Here is a 19,664-nt window from a genome sequence, read left to right on the forward strand (position 1 = left end):
ACTAATTAACCAAACAGCTTGGAAAGCAACGCTCTGGCCCCGAGTCAGGGTGCTGGGCAGGTTCGGGGCTGACCAAGTCTCACCAGCTTCTCCTTGTTGGTCCAGACATAATGGACTGCTGCCCCCATCCCAGTCCGTGGTGTCAGATGCATGGGGTGGGGTGCTGGAATCCCATGAGATACAGTTGTTCTAGTCCATGATTGGTGGTAGAAACCATGCTGGAGACAGAAAACGCCTGCTGAACAGGGTGTGGCGTCAAGACCGCGCTGTCCAGGTCCAGACTCCTTGAGGTTTCCAGTTCACTGTAGCACAGACACCAAACGGCAGGTCATGGGAACAAAGATAAACTCGCCAGTAACTGGGTTTCTCTGCACACTGAGGAAAGAGGGCCTGCTGTCCATTTTAACAGCAGGGCAGGCGTGCTGAGCTTCCAGCAGTGAGGGCAGCCCATGGGCAACAAGAAGAGTGTGTGGGGTGGGGGAGTATCAGCTACAGACTGCAGCCTCTTTTTCCTTGGCAACAAAATTATAAAATCATCACAAAGGGTGAAAAAGGACATAATATTTTTAAATTGTTAAAAATAAAGGAAAGGCTTCAAATTTATTGGGTTAAATTAAAGAGGTACTTAGGAAACTTGTGTGTTCTCAATATGAATATTGGGAAATAAAGTATTTCTGAAAATAAGCTCCAGCTTTTACTGGAAGATGTGAAATAGACCATTAGCATAGACTGGAGTGGGAGACTCTCGTAAGAGCCAGAGTCAGTGTGACAGAATAGGGCACCATAAAGACCAGAAACACATCAAACTGGTTTTGTAAGTAGGTTAATGAACTAGAAGAATATCTGTCAGTATAGGGTGAAAAGTTTAAGAAGGCACAGTAATATTAACAGTATGATTGGCACTGATTGATGTGGATTAGCACTGATATAAAATCACAACTGATGTCATAGGCAGCTTCACTCAGTTATCTTGAAATCACACACGCTGGGAAGTTCGGTGGGGGAGGAAATGTCTGAGGACTTCTGGAGATTTTCTCACTGACGAAAGCCCTGAAATGAAATCAAGAAAAAAGGGAAATCTTGATAAACAGTAGTCTTAGAAACACTGAAACAGTGCTCAGAAATCCCTATAGCCATGGCCGGTTGGCTCAGTGGTAGAGAGTCAGCCTGGCATGCAGAAGTCCCGGGTTCGATTCCTGGCCAGGGCACACAGGAGAAGCCCCCATCTGCTTCTTCACACCCCCCCTCCTTCCTCTCTGTCTCTCTCTTCCCCTCCCGTAGCCAAGGCTCCATTGGAGCAAAGTTGGCTCAGGCACTGAGGATGGCTCCATGTCCTCCACCTCAGGCGCTAGAATGGCTCTGGTTGCAGCAGAGCGATGCCCCAGATGGGACAGAGCATCGCCCCCTGGTGGGCTTGCTGGGTGGATTCCGGTCAGGCGCATGCGGAAGTCTGACTGCCTCCCCGTTTCTAACTTCAGAAAAATACAAAGAAAAAAGAAATCCCTGTAGAAGTTTCTCTGCAGAGGCATTGGCTAGAATCCTAATGTTCCCACAGGATCCACCCAGAGGGGGTAGCACAGGAGGGGGCCTGGGAGTCCGGACCACCTAGGATCCGGCGATGACTCGGTCTCAGACGCATGTTCACAAACAGAACGAGCAATTCTTTTTAAAAAAGAAACCATATATATTGCTTCTCAGCACTGTAGCCAAGGTTTTTAATATGAGACAGGCTGTGCGCACATCACTGATGGGGAGTGAGGACAGGCACAGGGTTACCCACTGGATGCAGGGAAGTCCTGTGATAAAGTCCAGCACCCAATCATGATTTAAAGCGAAACAATATACTCAGAAAGCCAAGAATGGAAGGTATGTTCTCGCAAGTAAAAAACGTTTACTGACAGCCTAGAGCCAGCACCCACTTAATATAAGGAAGCCTTGTCACCAACATTAGCAGGAGAGCTGGCCTATTACTGTTCCTTCTGTTCAACCTCATACTGAAACAGGAGCTTCCATCTGGGCTGTTGCTACCTCGCCCCTGAAAGGAGGGGAGAAGGGCCATTAAACATTGCCATCATCTGCAGATGGTGGTTATCAGATCTACACCGTCCAACAAACAGCCACAGCCATAGGTGGCTACTGAGCATTTAAAGCATGGTGCATGTGAACTGGGCTGCCCTGCAAGCATAAAACTCACACTGGATTTCCAAGGCATGAGAAAAGTGTGCACTGTCTCATAATTTTGGTATTGAGTAGGTGCTAGAGTGATACTTAAGGTATATGAGGTTAAATAAACTATATATTAATTTCATCATCTCTGTATTGTTTTGAAATATGGCCACTAGAAAATGAAAAATCACACACATGGCTTGCTTGCATTGTATCATGTTGAGCAGTGCTGATCTTGATAGGGAGCCCAAAGGAATCTGCAGACACTGAGGGAACAGTCAGCATGCACTCAGCTGGAGGTGGCAGGGACCCAGCAAGGTGAGGTGGGTTGGGGCCATTCAGGCTTGGCCAGCCTAGAGCTTGAGACCTCACCATGGACTGTCTCCCATCTTTTCTGTCTTCTCTGCACCAAACCTACATATTTGAAGGGTGTACTATTGCAAATAATCAAGCACTGAATCTGTGGTCATAAAGCCTTTATAAGTTTTCAATTCTGTCATACTTCCCCAGTCCGTTTCTGACTGACCACCTGAGTATTGGCAGGTGCAGAGCCAGAGTGTCCCTTTGTGCATGGAAGTGATTATGTTTTGGTGATAGCAGTTCATCCACACAGGACTCTTTCTGACTTGACCAATCCACTGAACCCACATGGCCATCACTCCCACTCCCACCCCGTGTTTGCACTGTCCACTCACCTGAAGGGCTTGTCCCTTCCCACAGAGCCCCAACCCACCTTCCCAGAGTCCTCCCACCCAGACCTGTGGTGGCACATTCTTTGCTGGTCTCCCGCCCTGTGACTTCCTTGTGCTGGAAAACCACCTAAATCCTCTGGTCTTCCTTGTGATCTAGTCTTGCCAGCTTCATACCTGCCATCTTACCACTTCACAGATGGCAGCTTACTGCCATGAAAGTTGTCCTTGTGTCACATAAAGCTCAGGTTCAGGGCTGCCTGGGGCTGGGGGAGTCAGAGCACAGTGCCATTTACTCTAGGAGAGAGTCCACCACCCCATTCCTCATCCATCTCTCAGGAGTAACTTTAGGATGGAGCCAGAAGGTGGGGCAGCAGGTCACCTTGACCCTGGGTAGGACATCGCTGCTGCTTGTCCTACTCATCTGTTTGGGTGAGGATAACACCCTGGCCAGGGCAGGTCCAGCACCAACTCCTGAGCAGCTTCTACATGAGGAGTCCAGAGGAGAGGTTCCCTGGTGACAGTACATACTTCCAGAATGACCTCAGTCTGTCTCCCCAGATTGCAGTCATGACGCTGACGTTCTTCCCCATCCGGCTGCTTCTTGCCGCCTTCATGATGCTGCTCGCCTGGCCCTTCGCACTCATCGCTTCCCTGGGACCTGCTGAGAGGGACCTGGAGCAGCCCCTGGCCATGTGGCGGAAGTAAGTCCTCATCTGTGATGCTCTGATGTGGAGAGTCACAGGGCCACTTCTTTGTCCTCACAGCTTTTCCTGTCTGCCCACTGTGGACCAGTCCATCCTCCCCTTCCCAGGCCAGTGTGCACCAGGGCTGCACTCTCCCAGCCCGGACACTGCGGCCCCCTGCCACCTCCTTTGAGAGTGGACAGGTCCCTCCCTGCCATGGTCTTCAGCTTTTATTAGGGTTCTTCAAGCCACACGGCTGCTATTTCCATGTCCTAAGCACAGAGATTCCCCCATTTTCCATGCCCCGGCCCTCTGAGTGCCAGCTGACATATGTCCCACTTGCTGCCCAGGTCTGGTCTCTGCAGGTTCCCTCCTTGCTCAATGTTTCCTTGCTTTTACGCACTGAACATTGTAAACCACAGTGCTCTGTAGATGGACATGTAAACACATCTCAGCTAAAGACCCAACACAGACCTCAAAAAGTTAAATCAATCACTGTGTTTTCTTGTTTATTTAAATGCCTAATAGCTGTTCTTTAACTTTTAAATGTCATTAGTAATAAGTGTCAGGATAGCATAAGAATTTTGGTATGTATTATCAGTATCTTAAAAGATATCATTCCTATTGATGACAACCCTTCTGTGTCTAACATCTTCCGTCAATCATAAGGGTCCTTGAATATAGGGCATCGTTGGGTTACGACAGTCTCAACATACGGCATTTCAAGTTTACAATGCTTATTGCCATAAAAACTTTAAAAAATTGAGACGCGACTGTTTCAGCTATGCCATTAGTGTTGTACTTACGGACTACATGAGTGAACTAGTTTGGTTGCTCACAGTGGAGGAACACACAGTAACGTGGCTTATGAGTAAAGGAGTAGGCATCCCCCAGTACACTAACCTACACCATTTGGGGCTGTTAAAAGCACAAATGTCCCATTTGTGTTAGGCTAGGGTGTGTTTTTGACGTACGCCCAAATTCAGGTTATGTCACTATCATAGGAACAGAACTGTGTCATAACCCAAGGACCCCTGTAGCTTGTTCAGAAATAGAAACATTATTAGTTTAGTTGGGGGGTCAGCCAAAGGGCCCACAGGCCATATCTGGCCACTGCCCATTTTTAGTAAATAAAGTTTTATTGGGACACAGCCATCCCGCTCATTTATATGCACAGTAGAGTAGTTGGGGCAGAGGCCACAAGGCCCACAAAGCCTAACATATTTGCTACCCAGCCTATACAGGTTGAATGGATTATCTCAGTCCTCCTTCTTTCTCTGGAAAGTGTCTGAGCGACAGGCACACTGATGCCCGAGGTAGGATGTGGGAACTGGCTCTGTCCTCAGCATGGGTCCTTCTGATGCCCCTGTGCCCTGATCAGACACAGCAGTTACATGCAGGGAAAGGTTCAAGTATTTTCTGAGCTGTTGTTGAACATGCTGTGACCAGGCTTGGGGGACGGTCTGTGTGTTTAGGGGACCCTTCATGCAGGGCCATCATGTGCCCTTCATGGTATTTCATGTTCTCAAACCGTTTTCAGTTTCAAATAGACCACAGTCTCTCTTCCTCTCAAGGAGACCAGAAGGCAGGCTGTGACTTTCTCCTTACTCTGTCCCAAGCATGGCCTGGCCTGGGGTGCGGACAGTAGTACGCAAAGGGATGAGTGAGGGAGAGGAGTGAATGAGCGAGCGGGAAGGAACGGAGTAGGCAGGGCTGCTGGGCCCGGCGTCTGCTCTGGTCCCTGGGGCACTGGGGCAGTGCTGGCTGTGCTTCCCCGTTTTGCCTTTTTGGATTTTGTTTCTCTTTGGAGATCATGTTTTATGCAGTGGTGGGGTTTTTTTTAATGTTATGACTGTAAAATATGAATTTAGAATCAATACATAATGAAACAAAATAAATCTAGACCAAATAGGAATCAGACTTTCTGTTTTCAGAGGTTGAGAACCCATAGTTAGAAAGAGATTTTGTCATTTTTTACAATTACAGTGATTTGATTAAAAGTTTTGGATTTTAGTAATGGCAGGAAAATGACACTTCTCAGCACTTTTTGAGTGAATTTTTGTTTCTTCTGCTCTGTTCTTAGGCAGAGCTGCCCCTGCCTCCATCCTTTTCTCCCAGCTGCAGATTCTATCTTTTCAAAATAGATGACTCTGGGCTGGTTTCCATTCCTCAGGCTAACTCCAGGCAGCCTTTCTTATGTGTGAATAATTCACTTGGCCTCATCAAGTGATAAATGGGCCGCAGCAAACAGTTCCCACAGCCCTGCCTCACAGATGCCTCATGTATGTCCTGTGCATGTGGAGAGCCCCACATAGGGACACATAGGACATCTTCCGTTTCATGGAGCTCTGGGTCACGAGGTCCACAGAGACTGTATCCTTCTGTGTATCTTTATGTGTATATTCATGTGTGTGTGATTGTGTACATATCTACATGTGTATGTGTGTGCATGTGTTATGAGTGCACATGTGAACATGTGTGCATGTGTTTGTATGTGTATGAGCATGCATGTGTGTGTTTATGTGTGGGTGTACATGTGTCTGCGCATGCGTATATACACATGTATGTGGATGTTTGTGTGAGTGTGTGAGCATGCACTTGAGCTGCACACATTGCCCATGTTGAATTCCATGGCACAGTGCTTGGGGTCTCTATGCAGCCGTGTTGTGGGGAACTCACTAATGCTGGGCCCTGGGGTGGGGAAGATGCTCAAGGGAGAACAAATGGAGCAGTCTGAACTCCTCAAAGGGAAACAGTGGCAAAGTGCCTTAGTGTGGGACCCAGGGAGTCAAGAGGAAATAGGTTTTGAAACATGAGGTTCAGAACATAATGCTCTTCTGCTTTTGTGCACACCACAGAGCACCATCATGCAGTTGGGGGGAGGTGGGTTCTTTCATGCCGTGCACAGCTGTTCAGGTCTGAGTAGACTGGTATTAGATTAGGGAGCATTTTTGCTGAATGTAAGTTAGTGTCATTCAAAATTTCCTGAAATAAAATTCTTAGGTTTTTTAATAAAAGGAAGAAAGACACTTTTGCAAAAGGCACTTACTCATAAGTTACTTTCAGAACACACAGTACTTTAAAAAACTGTAGCATCTTTTTGCAAAACCTGATCGGGGGCAGACACCTGAGCCATACCAGGCAGACCCATGGTGATGGGTTTGGTGTTGACCCTCCTAATTCATGTGGTAGAAAGAGGGTGTCTTAGTGCTCCCAGGCTGTATTAAGCAAGTGCCACCAGCCAGGGGACCAGACAACAGACATTTCTATCTGGAGATCTGGAATTCAGAGGTCAGAGCGCCTACTTGATCGGGTTCCTGGTGAGAGCCTCTTCCTGGCTGCAGATGCCACCTTCTTGCTGGGTCCTCTTAGGACAGAGAGCTCTAGTCTCTCTTTCTCTTCTTATAAGAACACAAATCCTATCAGATTAGAATCATACCCTAGATCCTCATTTAACCTTATTTCCAAATAACAGTCACATTGGGAGTTAGGACTTCCACATGGGAATTGGAAGGACACGATTCATTCAGTCCTGAATACTCTGAGTGGGAACTCCTCTCTCAGATCTGAGAAGGCCATTTTCAGGACTACTCCTGGTGCCATGTGTCTACTAAAGGCCGGATCCTGGACTTGAACTTTCTTTCAGCTCTTCTCTGCTCTCCTGGAAGCCTCCCCACCCCAGGGTCTCAGCTTGGGGTCACTGCAGAGAAGCCCAGAAGCTCTCACCTGCCCCTCACCTCTGCAGCCCAGAGACTCCCTGCTCCTGGCCAGCCTGGCCCAGCATTGAGATCAAAGCTCCTTGCAGCTCCAGGACGTGGCCCCAGGCCCCTCCTAGTCATCAGCTGTCAGTGTTTCACTCCCTGAGGTAGTCCCACTAATGCCCAGGCTATCTGTTCCTCTCCTGTTGTCTGGGTGCTGCTCCCTTTTGTAGCAAAACAATTTGAAACATGCAGCTAAGTAGTCTCCAAGACCATATAGATGTTAAAGGCGCAGGTGGGCTAGACTGTTGCCCACTTCTCACATGCATACATGTTCAAGGAATAGCACTCCAGTGGTCAACGCCAGGGTTTGGTGTCAGGACATTCCCTCCACCTGGTCCCACTGCCTCTGGCCCAATCTCCAGAATAGTCAGTCACCTGCTCTCCTGCTTCTCCATCCCAACACAGCAGTGAAGGGTCCTCTACAAATAGAAGTCAGAGCATGACTCTCCTCTGCCTCAGCCCTGCAGGAGCTCGTGTCCAGGTCCCACAGGGTAAAACTGTTAGTGTCTGCAAGGCCCACGTAATCTACCATCTCTCCCACTATCTTTCTTCTCCTCCTATCCCTCCCTTTCCCCAGTCACATGGGCCACCTGTCTCTTCACCACTCAAGGGCATTCCTGCCTCAGGACCTTTGCACATGCTGTTCTTGCCCTTTGATGTGCTTCATCCAGATATGCAGTTAGCTCATTACTGTCATGTCTGTGCTCAGTAGCTCCCTCTGCTATTCCTGACCTCCTAACTTTGCTATCCTCTTATTTTTATCATTTCATGGATGACACTTTTTTCTAATTTATTGCATAATTTACTAATTAAAAAAACTCATATCCTATCCTAGGGGGTAAGCTACAGGTTCCCTGATGTGTTCTCACGCCCAGTAGAGAGTGGGTGCTCAGTAGACATTGCATGAATGGAAGCAGTAGAGTAGTGAAGGAGAGTGGGTGGTGGAGGGCAAGTCTGCAGCCCACCCTCCCAGGTCCCACTCTGCGCTATCTGCTGTCTGCATATGCTTGTAGTGTGTCTCCTGAAGGCACTGCAACCCTAAACAAAGGGCTGTTGAGGACAGACGCTCCAACTCCATGATGGGAGACAGCCTAGTGTGTTTCCACACATTTCACACTGCAGCTCACCTCATTGGGAGTTAGAATCCTCTCCCATCACCATCTTGGTCGTGGGTATTTCTTCCTCACACCTGTGATTCTCAAAGTTACATTCACATTAGCTGGTTTGAACTTCACTTGCTTGTATTTTTTTCTGTTTTACAGAATTTCAACTTTTTGTTTGCTTCTTGCAAAAGCGTAATGAGCCCTGAACATAGCCTCAGAATTCTCCACCTCGTGGTCACTGCTGCTGCTGGGACAATGTTCTCTTCCTAGTGTGGCTTCACTCTGCTCCTGTCTGCTGCCCTCTTGGGTACCATATACTATTTCTTTTCCCATTTTTTTTTTCTTTTTTGTCCAGGATTTTCTGGAGTATCTGGCTCTTTTCTTAGAAAGAGCACATCACGGAAGGGAACTAGTACATGTTTTGTGTCCAAAAATGTCTTTGTTGTTCCCATACAATTGATGGGCAGTTTGGTTATAGGTTCCCAATCTGATGTCCTCAGGGCTTTGAAGATGTGGGTCAGCTGCCTGTACCACCTACAGTGTTGGTGCTGTACTAACCTGCTTGTTCCTCACTAGGTGATCTTAGAGTCTTTGTCCTTGATCATTTGAACAATTCTTGAAAGAAATTTCTAAGTATGAGACTTTTTTAAACACCCATTCTTCTCAACACTTTGACATGGTGTGAAGATGCATGTCTTTATTCGGCCCTGAGACACTCTTCTCCTCGTGCCTTATAGACTGTCCCCGTTCTTCTTCTGTGTGTTCTGGGAGATCCCTTGCTCCTCGTTTTCCAGACTTTCTCATGAATTGGTCATTTCTGCTGAGAGATCATGTATTTCTAAGAATTTTTTCATATTCCCTTGACTTTCTGTGACAATATGAGTTTTAATCCCCACTTCTTAGCCTGCACTGTGGATCTCCTCAGTTCATAGTCTGTTCCCTGTCACATGGCTGGTTCTGCCCACAAATCTCAGATTCTAAGGTGACCACCTGTGTGATGAGTGGAGCGTGGAGCAGAGGGTGGAGGTTCCTGCCCTTGTGTAGGTAGATCTCCTGATTCATGTTCCCTTGGAAAGACTCGGGGCATGTCGGGCTTGTTACCACCGCTTGGGCCTTGGGGTGAGCAGGGCCGGGCCCCAGTGCTGAGCAGTGTGTGTGGCTGGGGGGCCAGCATCCCTGCAGCCTTCCTGCAATTGGAGTTGGAATAGAATTCTGCCAAGACATTTGGAGAATTGTCAGGTTTCCCCCCACCCCGCCCCATATATTTCTGTCAGTGCTGTTTGAGCTTTGATCTGAGGTGGTGGGTGTGTCTCTGATAGGAAGATTGGGATTTGGTCCCCACTTGTTTTTAACAGCTCTCCTCTCCCACTTGCTTCTGCACTTGCCTTCCCAGGATAATTCCTGTTCCCTGCAGCTTGTCCCGATGGCCCCATTTCTTCCTCCTCACAGCCTCGTTTCTTCCTCCTTATGCATCGGTGGGCATCGAGCAACTTTTGTTTCAGCATGTGTTTTTCTTGTGAACAATAATGTGCATTTAAAACGTGCAGCTGGACAACTAATTAAAAGGGCACACCTGCACGTTTGCACCATCTAGCACTAGAGCATTGCGCTCTGTCCCCAGCACCTCCGTGAGCAACCTCACAGTCTCTATCATCCAGACAAAGGTATTTCCGGTGGCTCTACAGGGCCATGTGCTCTTCCAGCAACTGATGGCTCGGTCAGGCCGCATCTTCTGGAATTTTCTTGAGGGCTTCTAAGCCCCGTGAAAGTCAGTCCAGTGAGGTTTCAAGCTCTTGTGTTTCTGTGGCAGTTTTTCATAGCTTGACTACCCAGCTAAAGGAGCAGCCGCGTGACACATGACTACTTATAAAGGTGACTCCTGGCCCTGGCTGGTTGGCTCAATGGTAGAGAGTCGGCCTGGCGTGCAGAAGTCCCGGGTTCGATTCCCGGCCAAGGCACACAGGAGAAGCGCTCATCTGCTTCTCCAACCCTCCCCCTCTCCTTCCTCTCTGTCTCTCTCTTCCCCTCCCGCAGCCGAGGCTCCATTGGAGCAAAGATGGCCCGGGCGCTGGGTATGGCTCCTTGGCCTCTGCCCCAGGTGCTAGAGTGGCTCTGGTCGCGACAGAGCGATGCCCCGGAGGGGCAGAGCATTGCCCCCTGGTGGGCAGAGCGTTGCCCCCTGATGGGCGTGCCAGGTGGATCCCAGTCGGGCGCATGCGGGAGTCTGACTGTCTCTCCCCATTTCCAGCTTCAGAGAAATACAAATAAGTAAATAAATAAATAAAGGTGACTCCTGCTCCCTGTGGACAGGAGCATGTGCAGCCATGCCAGCCCGCTCACCACACCATTCACCCACGTGTGGTCTTAATGACATGTTGAATGGTAACCTCATTTGTTACTGTCAGAGGTTACCACGATAGGGAATGTACAGATTTAAATACCTAAATTCTCATATATTTAAGAAAAGAATAAATAGGAAACAAATTCAGTTGATCTAGGCTGATTCTTCCAAATTTATTGTTTATCTAATTACATCCAGAAAAGGCTCATTTTAATAATATGACACCTGATTCCAGGAACCTCAGACAACTGGTGGGAAATAAGATTGGAGAGTTTACATGACAGGTGTCTGTTCCTAATTCGGCTCTGAGTTTCACTCTATATTTTAATGTGTGTTATAGGTGTTTTGCTGTTTTATCATTTAAAATGTATATACTTAGAATGCTAGTAAATCTCTTTCCAAAGTTTGGGGTGTCGGTGTGTTAATTTTGTCCCCTGTTTGTTGTTCTGTGTATTCCATAGCCATGTGTTGTCTTAAAGCTGCTGAGTGATATAGCAGAGCTGGCCCTGCATTTTGTTGAATAAATGAGTGAAAAACACATCCCACTGCACATTTAAATAGAGAGAACAGCACTTTCCCCCTCCCCCCTTTTGAGACGTTTCAGTAACAATTGTTGCAAGTCTGAGCTGGCCCTGGATGACTGAGTGGGGTTGGCACTGAGATGCCAGCACTGGTCTCTGAGTGACTGGCTCCATGTGACTAGCATGTACCTAATGAGATGGGTGGGTCTGGGACCCACCAGTTAGCCTCATTTGACTTGCACATTCTCTCACAGGGTCGTGGACTTTCTGCTCAAGGCCATCATGCGTACCATGTGGTTCATCGGCGGCTTCCACCAGGTCACTGTGAAGGGGCGGCAGGCCCTGCCCACCGAGGCAGCCATCCTCACCCTGGCACCACACTCTTCCTACTTTGATGCTATCCCCGTCACCATGACCATGTCCTCCATCGTGATGAAGGCCGAAAGCAGAGACATCCCGATCTGGGGAAGTGAGTGAGACTCCCTCCGCTAGATGGTGCTGGTCACTTCCACATGAAATAGGCTATGGGTCTTGCATCCTTGTTTTTCTCCTTTGTTGTGATTTCCTCTGTAATAGTAATTGTTGTGGTTTTTATTTTTCATTAGCACCCTAGTGCCCTCACATATTATAATGTGTTGAAGTACTTCTTCAAGTTCTAGCAGAGGATTCTAGAAGTCTGAGAACAGCTCAGTAGCTCTGACTCAGTGCACTAGTTGCTGTACCATAAACCCAGGCACATGAGTGTCCTTAGACTTCGTGACAGATTGCTGAAACTGGTGTCTTAAAACAACAGAAATGTGTGCTGTCATTCTGGAGCCAGAAGGCTGTCATCAAGGTGTCTCTGGGCTGAGCTCCCTGTGGGACTCCAGGAGGGAAGGGTTCTTCCTGCCTGTGCCAGCTCCTGGTGCTCCAGGGTGTCCCTGGACTTGTGGCTATGTCACTCCAACCTCTTTATCAACCCATGGCCTCTTCCTGTGTCTGTGTCTCTTTGTCTCATAAAGGCCCTTGTCATTGGATAATCCAGGGTGATTTCACCTCAAGATCCTACCTAATTATATCTGCAAAGACCCCCCCTTTTTTTTTTAAATGTCACAATCATAGGTTCTGGGGATTAGGATGTGGACAGATCTTTCTAGGGTCACCACTGAACACACTCAGTATTGTGGAAACTATAAGGAATCCTGGGCACTCTACATGGTCCCCTGGGTACTCTATGTTGGCCCCTCACTTCACAAATGAAAATACCCACCATGCCCAGCCTGGCCCAACCCAGCCGGGCACTATCCTGGTAGCCCTTGGAGCACTGGCCAGCCTGTGCCCGGCTCTCATCCCCGTGTTTTCCTCTCCAGCTGCTCTGCCGCAGCCCTGCCTGTGTTCTCTCCTCCTCACCTGCCAGCCTCTCTGCTTTTTAAACTGCACATGGGTTCTGGAGCAGGCTGGTCTAGGCAGAGGTGGGTGATGCTCTGCCTCACAGCAAGGGCTGCGGAATCAAAGGGGCATCCACTGGCCCTGGGACCCGGCTTCATCTCTGAAGGTGCCATGTGGCACCTAACAACATTAGTGTTTATTTGACAGTTATATTAGAAAATGTTGTATAAATTTGATTTTGTCTTTCTGATAAGAGGAACCATTTGAGAGAGGGTCCAATACGTTATTGTTGTTGGCAAAATAGGTGCTACCAATATTGACTTGATTGAATGTGGGTTGGGCGGCGTCTGTCCAGGCTGCTGTCACAAAGTGGTACAACAGGGCAGCTTTTGAACAACAGACATTCATTTCTCACAGTTCTGGAGGCTGGACATTCGAGTTCAGGGTGCTGGCACGGTCTGGTCTGGGAGGACCCTCTTGTGGGTTGCAGAAAGCAATTTCACCATCCCTCCATTTCTTTCTTATTTTCATTTTAGCAGAGTCAGGAATAATTGGCAGGAAAGGAAGAAATAGTTCATAAATGGTGAAAAAGCAAAATGTTCAAGACATAGGAAAAAGAGCACCACTAAGAGCCATGTGTCTTAGATGTCATGGGCCCCATGGACCCAACTAGAGAGAATTTTCTTTTTTTAAAATAAGTTTTCTCATTGTTCTTTGGAAGATCTCTAAAGTCATACGATATTATTCCTTACAAGTAATGAAAGCACTCAGGAGAAGAGCCTGAAGCTAATCCTGGGCCCAGCAAGGACTCTGGGGCAGAGCTGGGTGTGTCGAGGCCTCACTCACCCCAGAGGGTTACTGGCTGCCTTGGCCTCCAGCTCAACCTCGTCTCTCGAGCATGGGAGCTCTCCCTGAGGATAGTTGTACTCTAAAGCCAGTTCAGAGTTTTCTAAGATGTATCTTCCCATCTTTAAAGTTTCTTGCAAAAGGGTCGTGTCAGCTTTGGTCGAGGGAGCCCTGACCTACAGGTGGGGTTGTGTGAGTTTCCCAGGGCTGCCATGACAAAGCACCACACACTGGAGGTTTTAAAACCACAAGTTTATTCTCTCCCAGTTCTGGGGTCCAGAAGCCTAACATCAAGGTGTTGGCAGAGCTGACTCTCAGGGAGAGCCTCTCTCAGGGCTCTCTCTAGCTTCTGGTGGCTCCGGCAGTCCCTGCGGCCCCTGGCTGTGGCCACATCACTCCCATTTTTGCTTCTGTCATCCCATAGTGTTCTCTCCCTCTGTGTCTGTTCTGCCTTCTTATAAAAACCCCAGTGACTGATCATGGCCCACTTCAATCCAGACTACCTCCCCTTACCTTGAGTGCTCCTGCCAAAACCTTTCTAAATAAGGTCACAATCACAGGTGTCTGGGGTTAGGACACCAACCTTTTTTTTTTTTTTTTTTTGAGGCACACAGTTCAGCCCACAACAGGAACCATGTGCCCTGGGCTCTTTGCCTCTGAGCCAGTCACCCCCATACCCTCCCCTGTTTGTTCTGGGACAGAGGCTCTCTGCTGCCTGGCAGGCCAGCCTTGTTCCATTCCTTCCCTGACTGACCTCCTGTGGATACTCCGTGTCCTTACTTTGGGCCTTGCATGCTGTTAGGCTCCATGCTGTTGTCTAAGTTCTGTGAAAGCTTGGTGTTTTCCCCACCCCCTTATGGTAGGGAACTCCCACCCGCCCCAGGGTGCAGCCCTGGGGACATCTGGGGTCTCGCCTCTCAGCCAGTCCTGCTGGATGGAGTGGAAGCAGAGCACCCCCATACAATGCTTCACCTTCTCTTTCAGCTCTGATCAAGTACATCCGACCAGTCTTTGTGTCCCGGTCGGACCAGGACTCCCGCAGGAGGACTGTGGAGGAGATCAAGAGACGGGCGCAGTCGAATGGCAAGTGGCCACAGGTAACGCAGCCCTGCTTGCATTTCAGTGGATTTATTCCAAAAGAGATGAACTTAAACATTGGCGGGCTGGGGGCTGGGGGTGAAAAAAAGGCCAGAACTTGCCTTCCATGGTGGCTGGGCATGTTTTGTTCCCTTTTATTTTTGATGAGTATGCAAATCCAAGAATCTGCTAAATGTTGGGTACTTTTGGTTCTGGAATTTTAAAATTAAAAGAAACAAGAAGGAACCATTCAGACCTACATCTCAAGTTCCCCCCATCATCCTTGCTGACAAAAAATCTTTTGTAAGTTTTGAGTTGGAAAGAGCTTCTAACCTGTCTGCGGGGTCAGCACAATCTCAGGTCTGAATAACGCATTCGTCTATAAAGTGTTCACTGCTTCTGGCCCTCCTGGGCTGAGCCGCCTGTCATGTGTCTGGTTCCTGACCTAGGCCATGAGGCATTGGCCATGGCTGGTGTTAGCTGTGGCTGTATTTGACCCATTCTGTATTTTTCATCTTTTCAGCTGAGCTGATACTGAGAAGCTGGAAATCCCACTGAACTCTGGGTTCTGGCTGCTCAGGAAACACTGGGGTCTGCATCTTGGCATCTGTGCCTGTGGGCAGACATTAGGAGGAGTTCCCGGGCCGCCACCTTGACGAGCACAGGCCGTTCCCGCTCCTCCCTCAGCCTACCTCGCTGACCTCGGGCATGCTGGGGTTGGACCCATGCTGGCTCAGGGCCACCTGGAAACGGTCTTCCCTTCAGGAGCCAGAATGGACCCCATGGCTGCATTTTTCAGCAGTGGGAAAGTTCACAGTATATTGCTGAAAGTCAGTACAAATTAGTGATTGGAAGTCCAGTGAGGAAGATGTTGCTTAACTGCAGATTCTCTTGGTGTTTCCACTTGCTGGACCAGCACCCTCTTCCCCCAGGGCCATCTGAGTCCCCAGTCCTTTAGCTGAGGGCTCTCGTCTGTGCGCCCACGTCCTGCCCCACTAACTGTCTACTCTGTGCAGTGTGTCTGGTCCTCATGGCAGCTGGGAGGCAGGGACCACAGTGAGCCATCTGCGAGTCCCTGGTCTAAGAAGGTGCATGCTGTTATCTATTTGCATTGCTTCCAGATTTTACTAAATTATGTAGTTAGGAAATCAGCCTAAGCTTCCATAATGCATTTCAACTTGTTCAACTGAAAATGATTAAAGTATCTAAATTATGTCAGCAGTAGAGAAATGGGTTGTGAAAATTGGCACTTGTGAACTCTAAATTATGTCCCTTTATTGCTGAACTCTTTTTTTTTTTTTTTCAAGATAATGATTTTTCCAGAGGGAACTTGTACCAACAGGACCTGCCTAATTACCTTCAAACCTGGTATGTAGTTTTCTTAACTATTTTTTTCTTCTCAAAGAAGTGGAGAGGCACTTGCTCCACCAGTGCCTCCCAGATGTCCCACCCAGTGCAGCTCAGCCGGGGGCGCTCTCATCTGCTTCCTGCCAGCAGAGCTTTGACCTGTAATTCTCTGAATATTTTTCGCCAGCACAGATATGGAGGGAACCTTCCAGGCCCAGGACTGCTGCTGACCAGGAAGGCCTGGCAGGATGTCCCATTTTACTTGGAGGCCACCGGGAGACGTGCAAGTGCAGGACCTGCTGCCATGGCAGTGAGATGGCATTCCTTTGTCCCTTTTTTCTGCAGGTGCCTTCATCCCTGGGGTCCCTGTCCAGCCCGTGGTTCTGCGGTACCCTAATAAACTGGTGAGTGTGTTCTGGGGGTTTGTGTTACAGTGAATGCTGGGAGGGAGGACTGCGAGGTATTTGAATGTACCAGGTGTCTAATCAACCCCAGTATTCCAGAATATTCCCCAGTATTCACATACAGAGTCCTGCCTCATGGGTCAGGAAGTGGTGGTCCTCCTCTCGCGTGATCAGCCCTGACATTTTCATGTGAAACATCCCCCCACCCAATGTCCTCAGCAGCTCTCACTCCCCAGTTCACATTCCAGGAAATTTTTAAATTTAGAACATTTAAGCTCTGAAAAGCTGGAGGCAGTGGGACACAAAAGAGTTAGGTGACTGTGTGGTTCGTGTGCCTTTATCTTGCCTCTGTTTGCTGTAGAGGTTTTGTTTGTTCTGAGAGAACAAAATAAAAGGGGGTATTTTGGGCTCAGAGCTCTGATGGTCTTGACAGAGCCCCAGCTCGGGCAGAGCCTGGACAAGGCCTCAGAGCAGGTTCCAGCCGGGGCCCACCGGCCTCCGTGTCCACACCTGCGAAGCAGCCGTGGCTCTCCCTTCCTCCCAGATACCCTGCTGGCTGTATCTCCCTGTGCTGTAACCCTGTCCAGGTGGGCTTCCTCACACCTTGATGGGCTACAGGGCTCTGGCAGCCAGGAGGTCCACACGCCCTCATGCCCTAGGCCCTGCCTGGGTACTGGATGCACTGGAGTGGTTCTCCACGGAGGGCACGCGAGGTGAATCTCATAACACAGAGCTCTCTCAGCCGCAGTCACAGTGTGTCTTTACAGCAGCAAAGGGAGAAACGGTCAGGACACGGCGGGTTCTGGAATACCTGGGACAGATGATGGTGGCAGAGTTGCATGTGAAATCTGTGGGCACAGGGGCTTCTGCTGCTCTCCCCCACTTCCAGGCCAGGCCCGTAACATCTGAGGTTTGCACACTGGACCCTGTCCCTGCAGATGTAGACAGGGGCAGTGGAGGCTTTCTGAGTGGCCGGTAAATAAATGTCAGTCAGAACCAGTTGCCACACAAACTGACATAAAATAATTCTCACGGCACCGCTGAAACTGAAAAGATGCCTTTGTTCACCAGTCTCTGAGAATAAGAGTATCTGTCATCGGTGTGTAGAATTCTAGATTTTCCATTTTTAAAGTTCATGAATGTATTTTAAGCAAGGTTTCCTGTTTGGTTCTAGAATTATTCTGCTCAGGTGTCAGAGAAGCAGAGCATCTGCTTTGCCCTGTGTTGTGGGCCTGGGTCACATGTTCACTGTGTGGCCACAGGAATAGCCGCACTGCTGGCAGGGTTAGCACAGATCTGTGCAGAGGGGCCCTATGGGTGACAGGGAGCCCCAGGCTCTGGGTTTTCAGAGCCTGTGAGAAGGGGCGCAGGACTGTTAGGACTGCAGAAGGAAAAAGTCCACATGGCTGATGTCACCAGTGTCCGGGTAGAAACAGGCACATGTTGTCTAATGTCCCCACCTAGGTGGCTGGTGTGGCTGCTGAGGCTGAGGATGGAGAGGGTCTGAAATGCCCCTGTGGGGCCCTGGGCTTGCACAGGGTTGTGGGAAACATCACTGTGCAGTGGCTTCTTCTCCCCCTTCCCAAGCCTGGAGCTAACCCGGTGGAGTGGGGTACAGGTGGGTGTGGCATTGGAAGTCATCTGGGTGATGGTGATGGGCAGGCATGTGTTGCAGGCGCTGTTCACAGGCCTGCATGAGCAAGTCTGGGGGAACTAAGTGGCTCCTTATTGTAGGTTGAGGTGCCAGGGCTACCTTAAGAGGGGAAAGGGCAGGGAAAGGGAACTGGGGTGACCTTGGAGCCTTGGGAAGAGAGATGAGTATATCTGGCGGGGAGGTGTGAGGACCCAGAGGCTATGAGCACCCACCTCTCCTCTGCCCCAGAGTGGGCTTGGGAGGATGAGGAGATCAGCACCTCTGGGGTCAGAGAAAGGCTAGGGTGAGGGCAGGGATTAAGATGGGCATGCCTGCAGAGGGGCAGCCCATGTGACATCCACAGGAGTTTCTGGTGCCTGACTCCCAGTCATGCTTTAGCCACTCATTTTTTTTGTCCCCCAGGACACCATCACATGGACGTGGCAAGGCCCCGGAGCGTAAGTCCGACATTGTGTTGTCTTGTTTGTCCTGTCCTCTCAAGAAAGTGCCCCAGTTACTTTAGCAAATGTGAAACTTGAACACGTGACCTGCTGCCATTTGACAGCAGTTCGGTTTGGCCCCTTGTGAAAACTAAACGTAAAAAATGGACTTCTTCACACCCTGCGTTCCAGGACTTACTTTTCTTCAGCCCCATTGGAAAGATAATTGTGAGAACTTCTCTGCCCATCCTGCATCTCTCAGCTCAGTGATCACCACCCTGGAAAAGACAACAGACCTCCAGGGGACGGCTCTCCTCTTGCTCAGCTATTTTGTGGGGTGGAAGGCACAGGGATTCTAGGCATGTTGAGCAGGTGTTTGGAAATGGACAGGTAGATGCTGAGGCCAGGCAAGAGTCCTCCCAGGGCCCCTAGACCTTGTCAAGGGGTTTGGAATGAGGTGCGGAGGAGGTGCTGTGAGGGGCGGCAGGTTTGAGTGGTGGTCTTTGCATTTCTGGGGCTGGAGTGTGGAGGGTGAGTGGTAAGAAGCAGGGTGGAAGCTGGGAGAAAGGCTGAGAAGGGGCTCCTTTGGGGTCCTGGTGACCTGGGGTTGGGCTGTCAGTGTTGAGGCCGAAGTGGGGTGTGTAAAAGAGTTAAGAAGGGGACTGTGTATCAAGTGGGTGGTGAGTGAAGACCCAGGGACAGGATTCTGAAAGGCTCCGTATTTCCAACTCCTGCATATAAAAGGGCGGTAATGCTGGTTCTAAGGTCAGGAACTCTGGGAGCCAGGCTTGGGATGGCATAACTTAAGGCCTGTATAGTCTGTGCTGCCAGGGGATGATTAGGGTGAGGACAGGTGGATGAGGTTTCCTGAGCTGAAAGACAAACTTGGGAAATGGGCTTGCAGGACAAACTAAAGCTGCAGATATGAGCGTATTTAATAAGAACCCTGAAAACCCCTATTTAATAAAAGTAGCCTGTCTCACTGCTGTGTTTCAAGGTTGGATTTAGGCTGAACAGACAGAGCTCAGCATCCATCTCCTATCTCCTAAAGGAGCATTAACTGCCCAGTACTGCCCTCTGCAGGGCAAGGGATCTGGAGATTTTGCTCCAGAATTGGAAGTAATTTAACTAAATGGAATCTTTTAACCAATGCTATTTGCTTTTAAGGTTGGAAATTTTGTGGCTCACCCTGTGTCAGTTTCACAATCAAGTTGAAATTGAGGTTTGTATGGATACTGTTAACAATGATATGTTGGGGCTATAGATACATTGTATCAAGGTC

The 19,664-nt window shown here is 49.1% G+C and overlaps 1 protein-coding gene across 3 annotated transcripts in view; it reads left to right on the forward strand.

Moving 5' to 3' along the window:
* LPCAT1 (lysophosphatidylcholine acyltransferase 1) overlaps positions 1-19,664 on the forward strand; it is a 47,291-nt gene that overhangs the window by 15,829 nt on the left and 11,798 nt on the right. For 2 of the 3 annotated variants that reach the window (XM_066374847.1, XM_066374856.1), the window contains exons 2-8: positions 3,417-3,559; positions 11,522-11,736; positions 14,466-14,578; positions 15,866-15,926; positions 16,251-16,309; positions 18,366-18,400; positions 19,550-19,604. In XM_066374847.1, the coding sequence (XP_066230944.1) occupies positions 3,417-3,559; positions 11,522-11,736; positions 14,466-14,578; positions 15,866-15,926; positions 16,251-16,309; positions 18,366-18,400; positions 19,550-19,604 (681 nt within the window). The remainder of the gene's footprint in view (positions 1-3,416; positions 3,560-11,521; positions 11,737-14,465; positions 14,579-15,865; positions 15,927-16,250; positions 16,310-18,365; positions 18,401-19,549; positions 19,605-19,664) is intronic. The other variant, XM_066374865.1, reaches the window with a different exon arrangement.

Source organism: Saccopteryx leptura, chromosome 1 (genome assembly GCF_036850995.1).
Source record: "Saccopteryx leptura isolate mSacLep1 chromosome 1, mSacLep1_pri_phased_curated, whole genome shotgun sequence".
Taxonomy (NCBI): domain Eukaryota; kingdom Metazoa; phylum Chordata; class Mammalia; order Chiroptera; family Emballonuridae; genus Saccopteryx; species Saccopteryx leptura.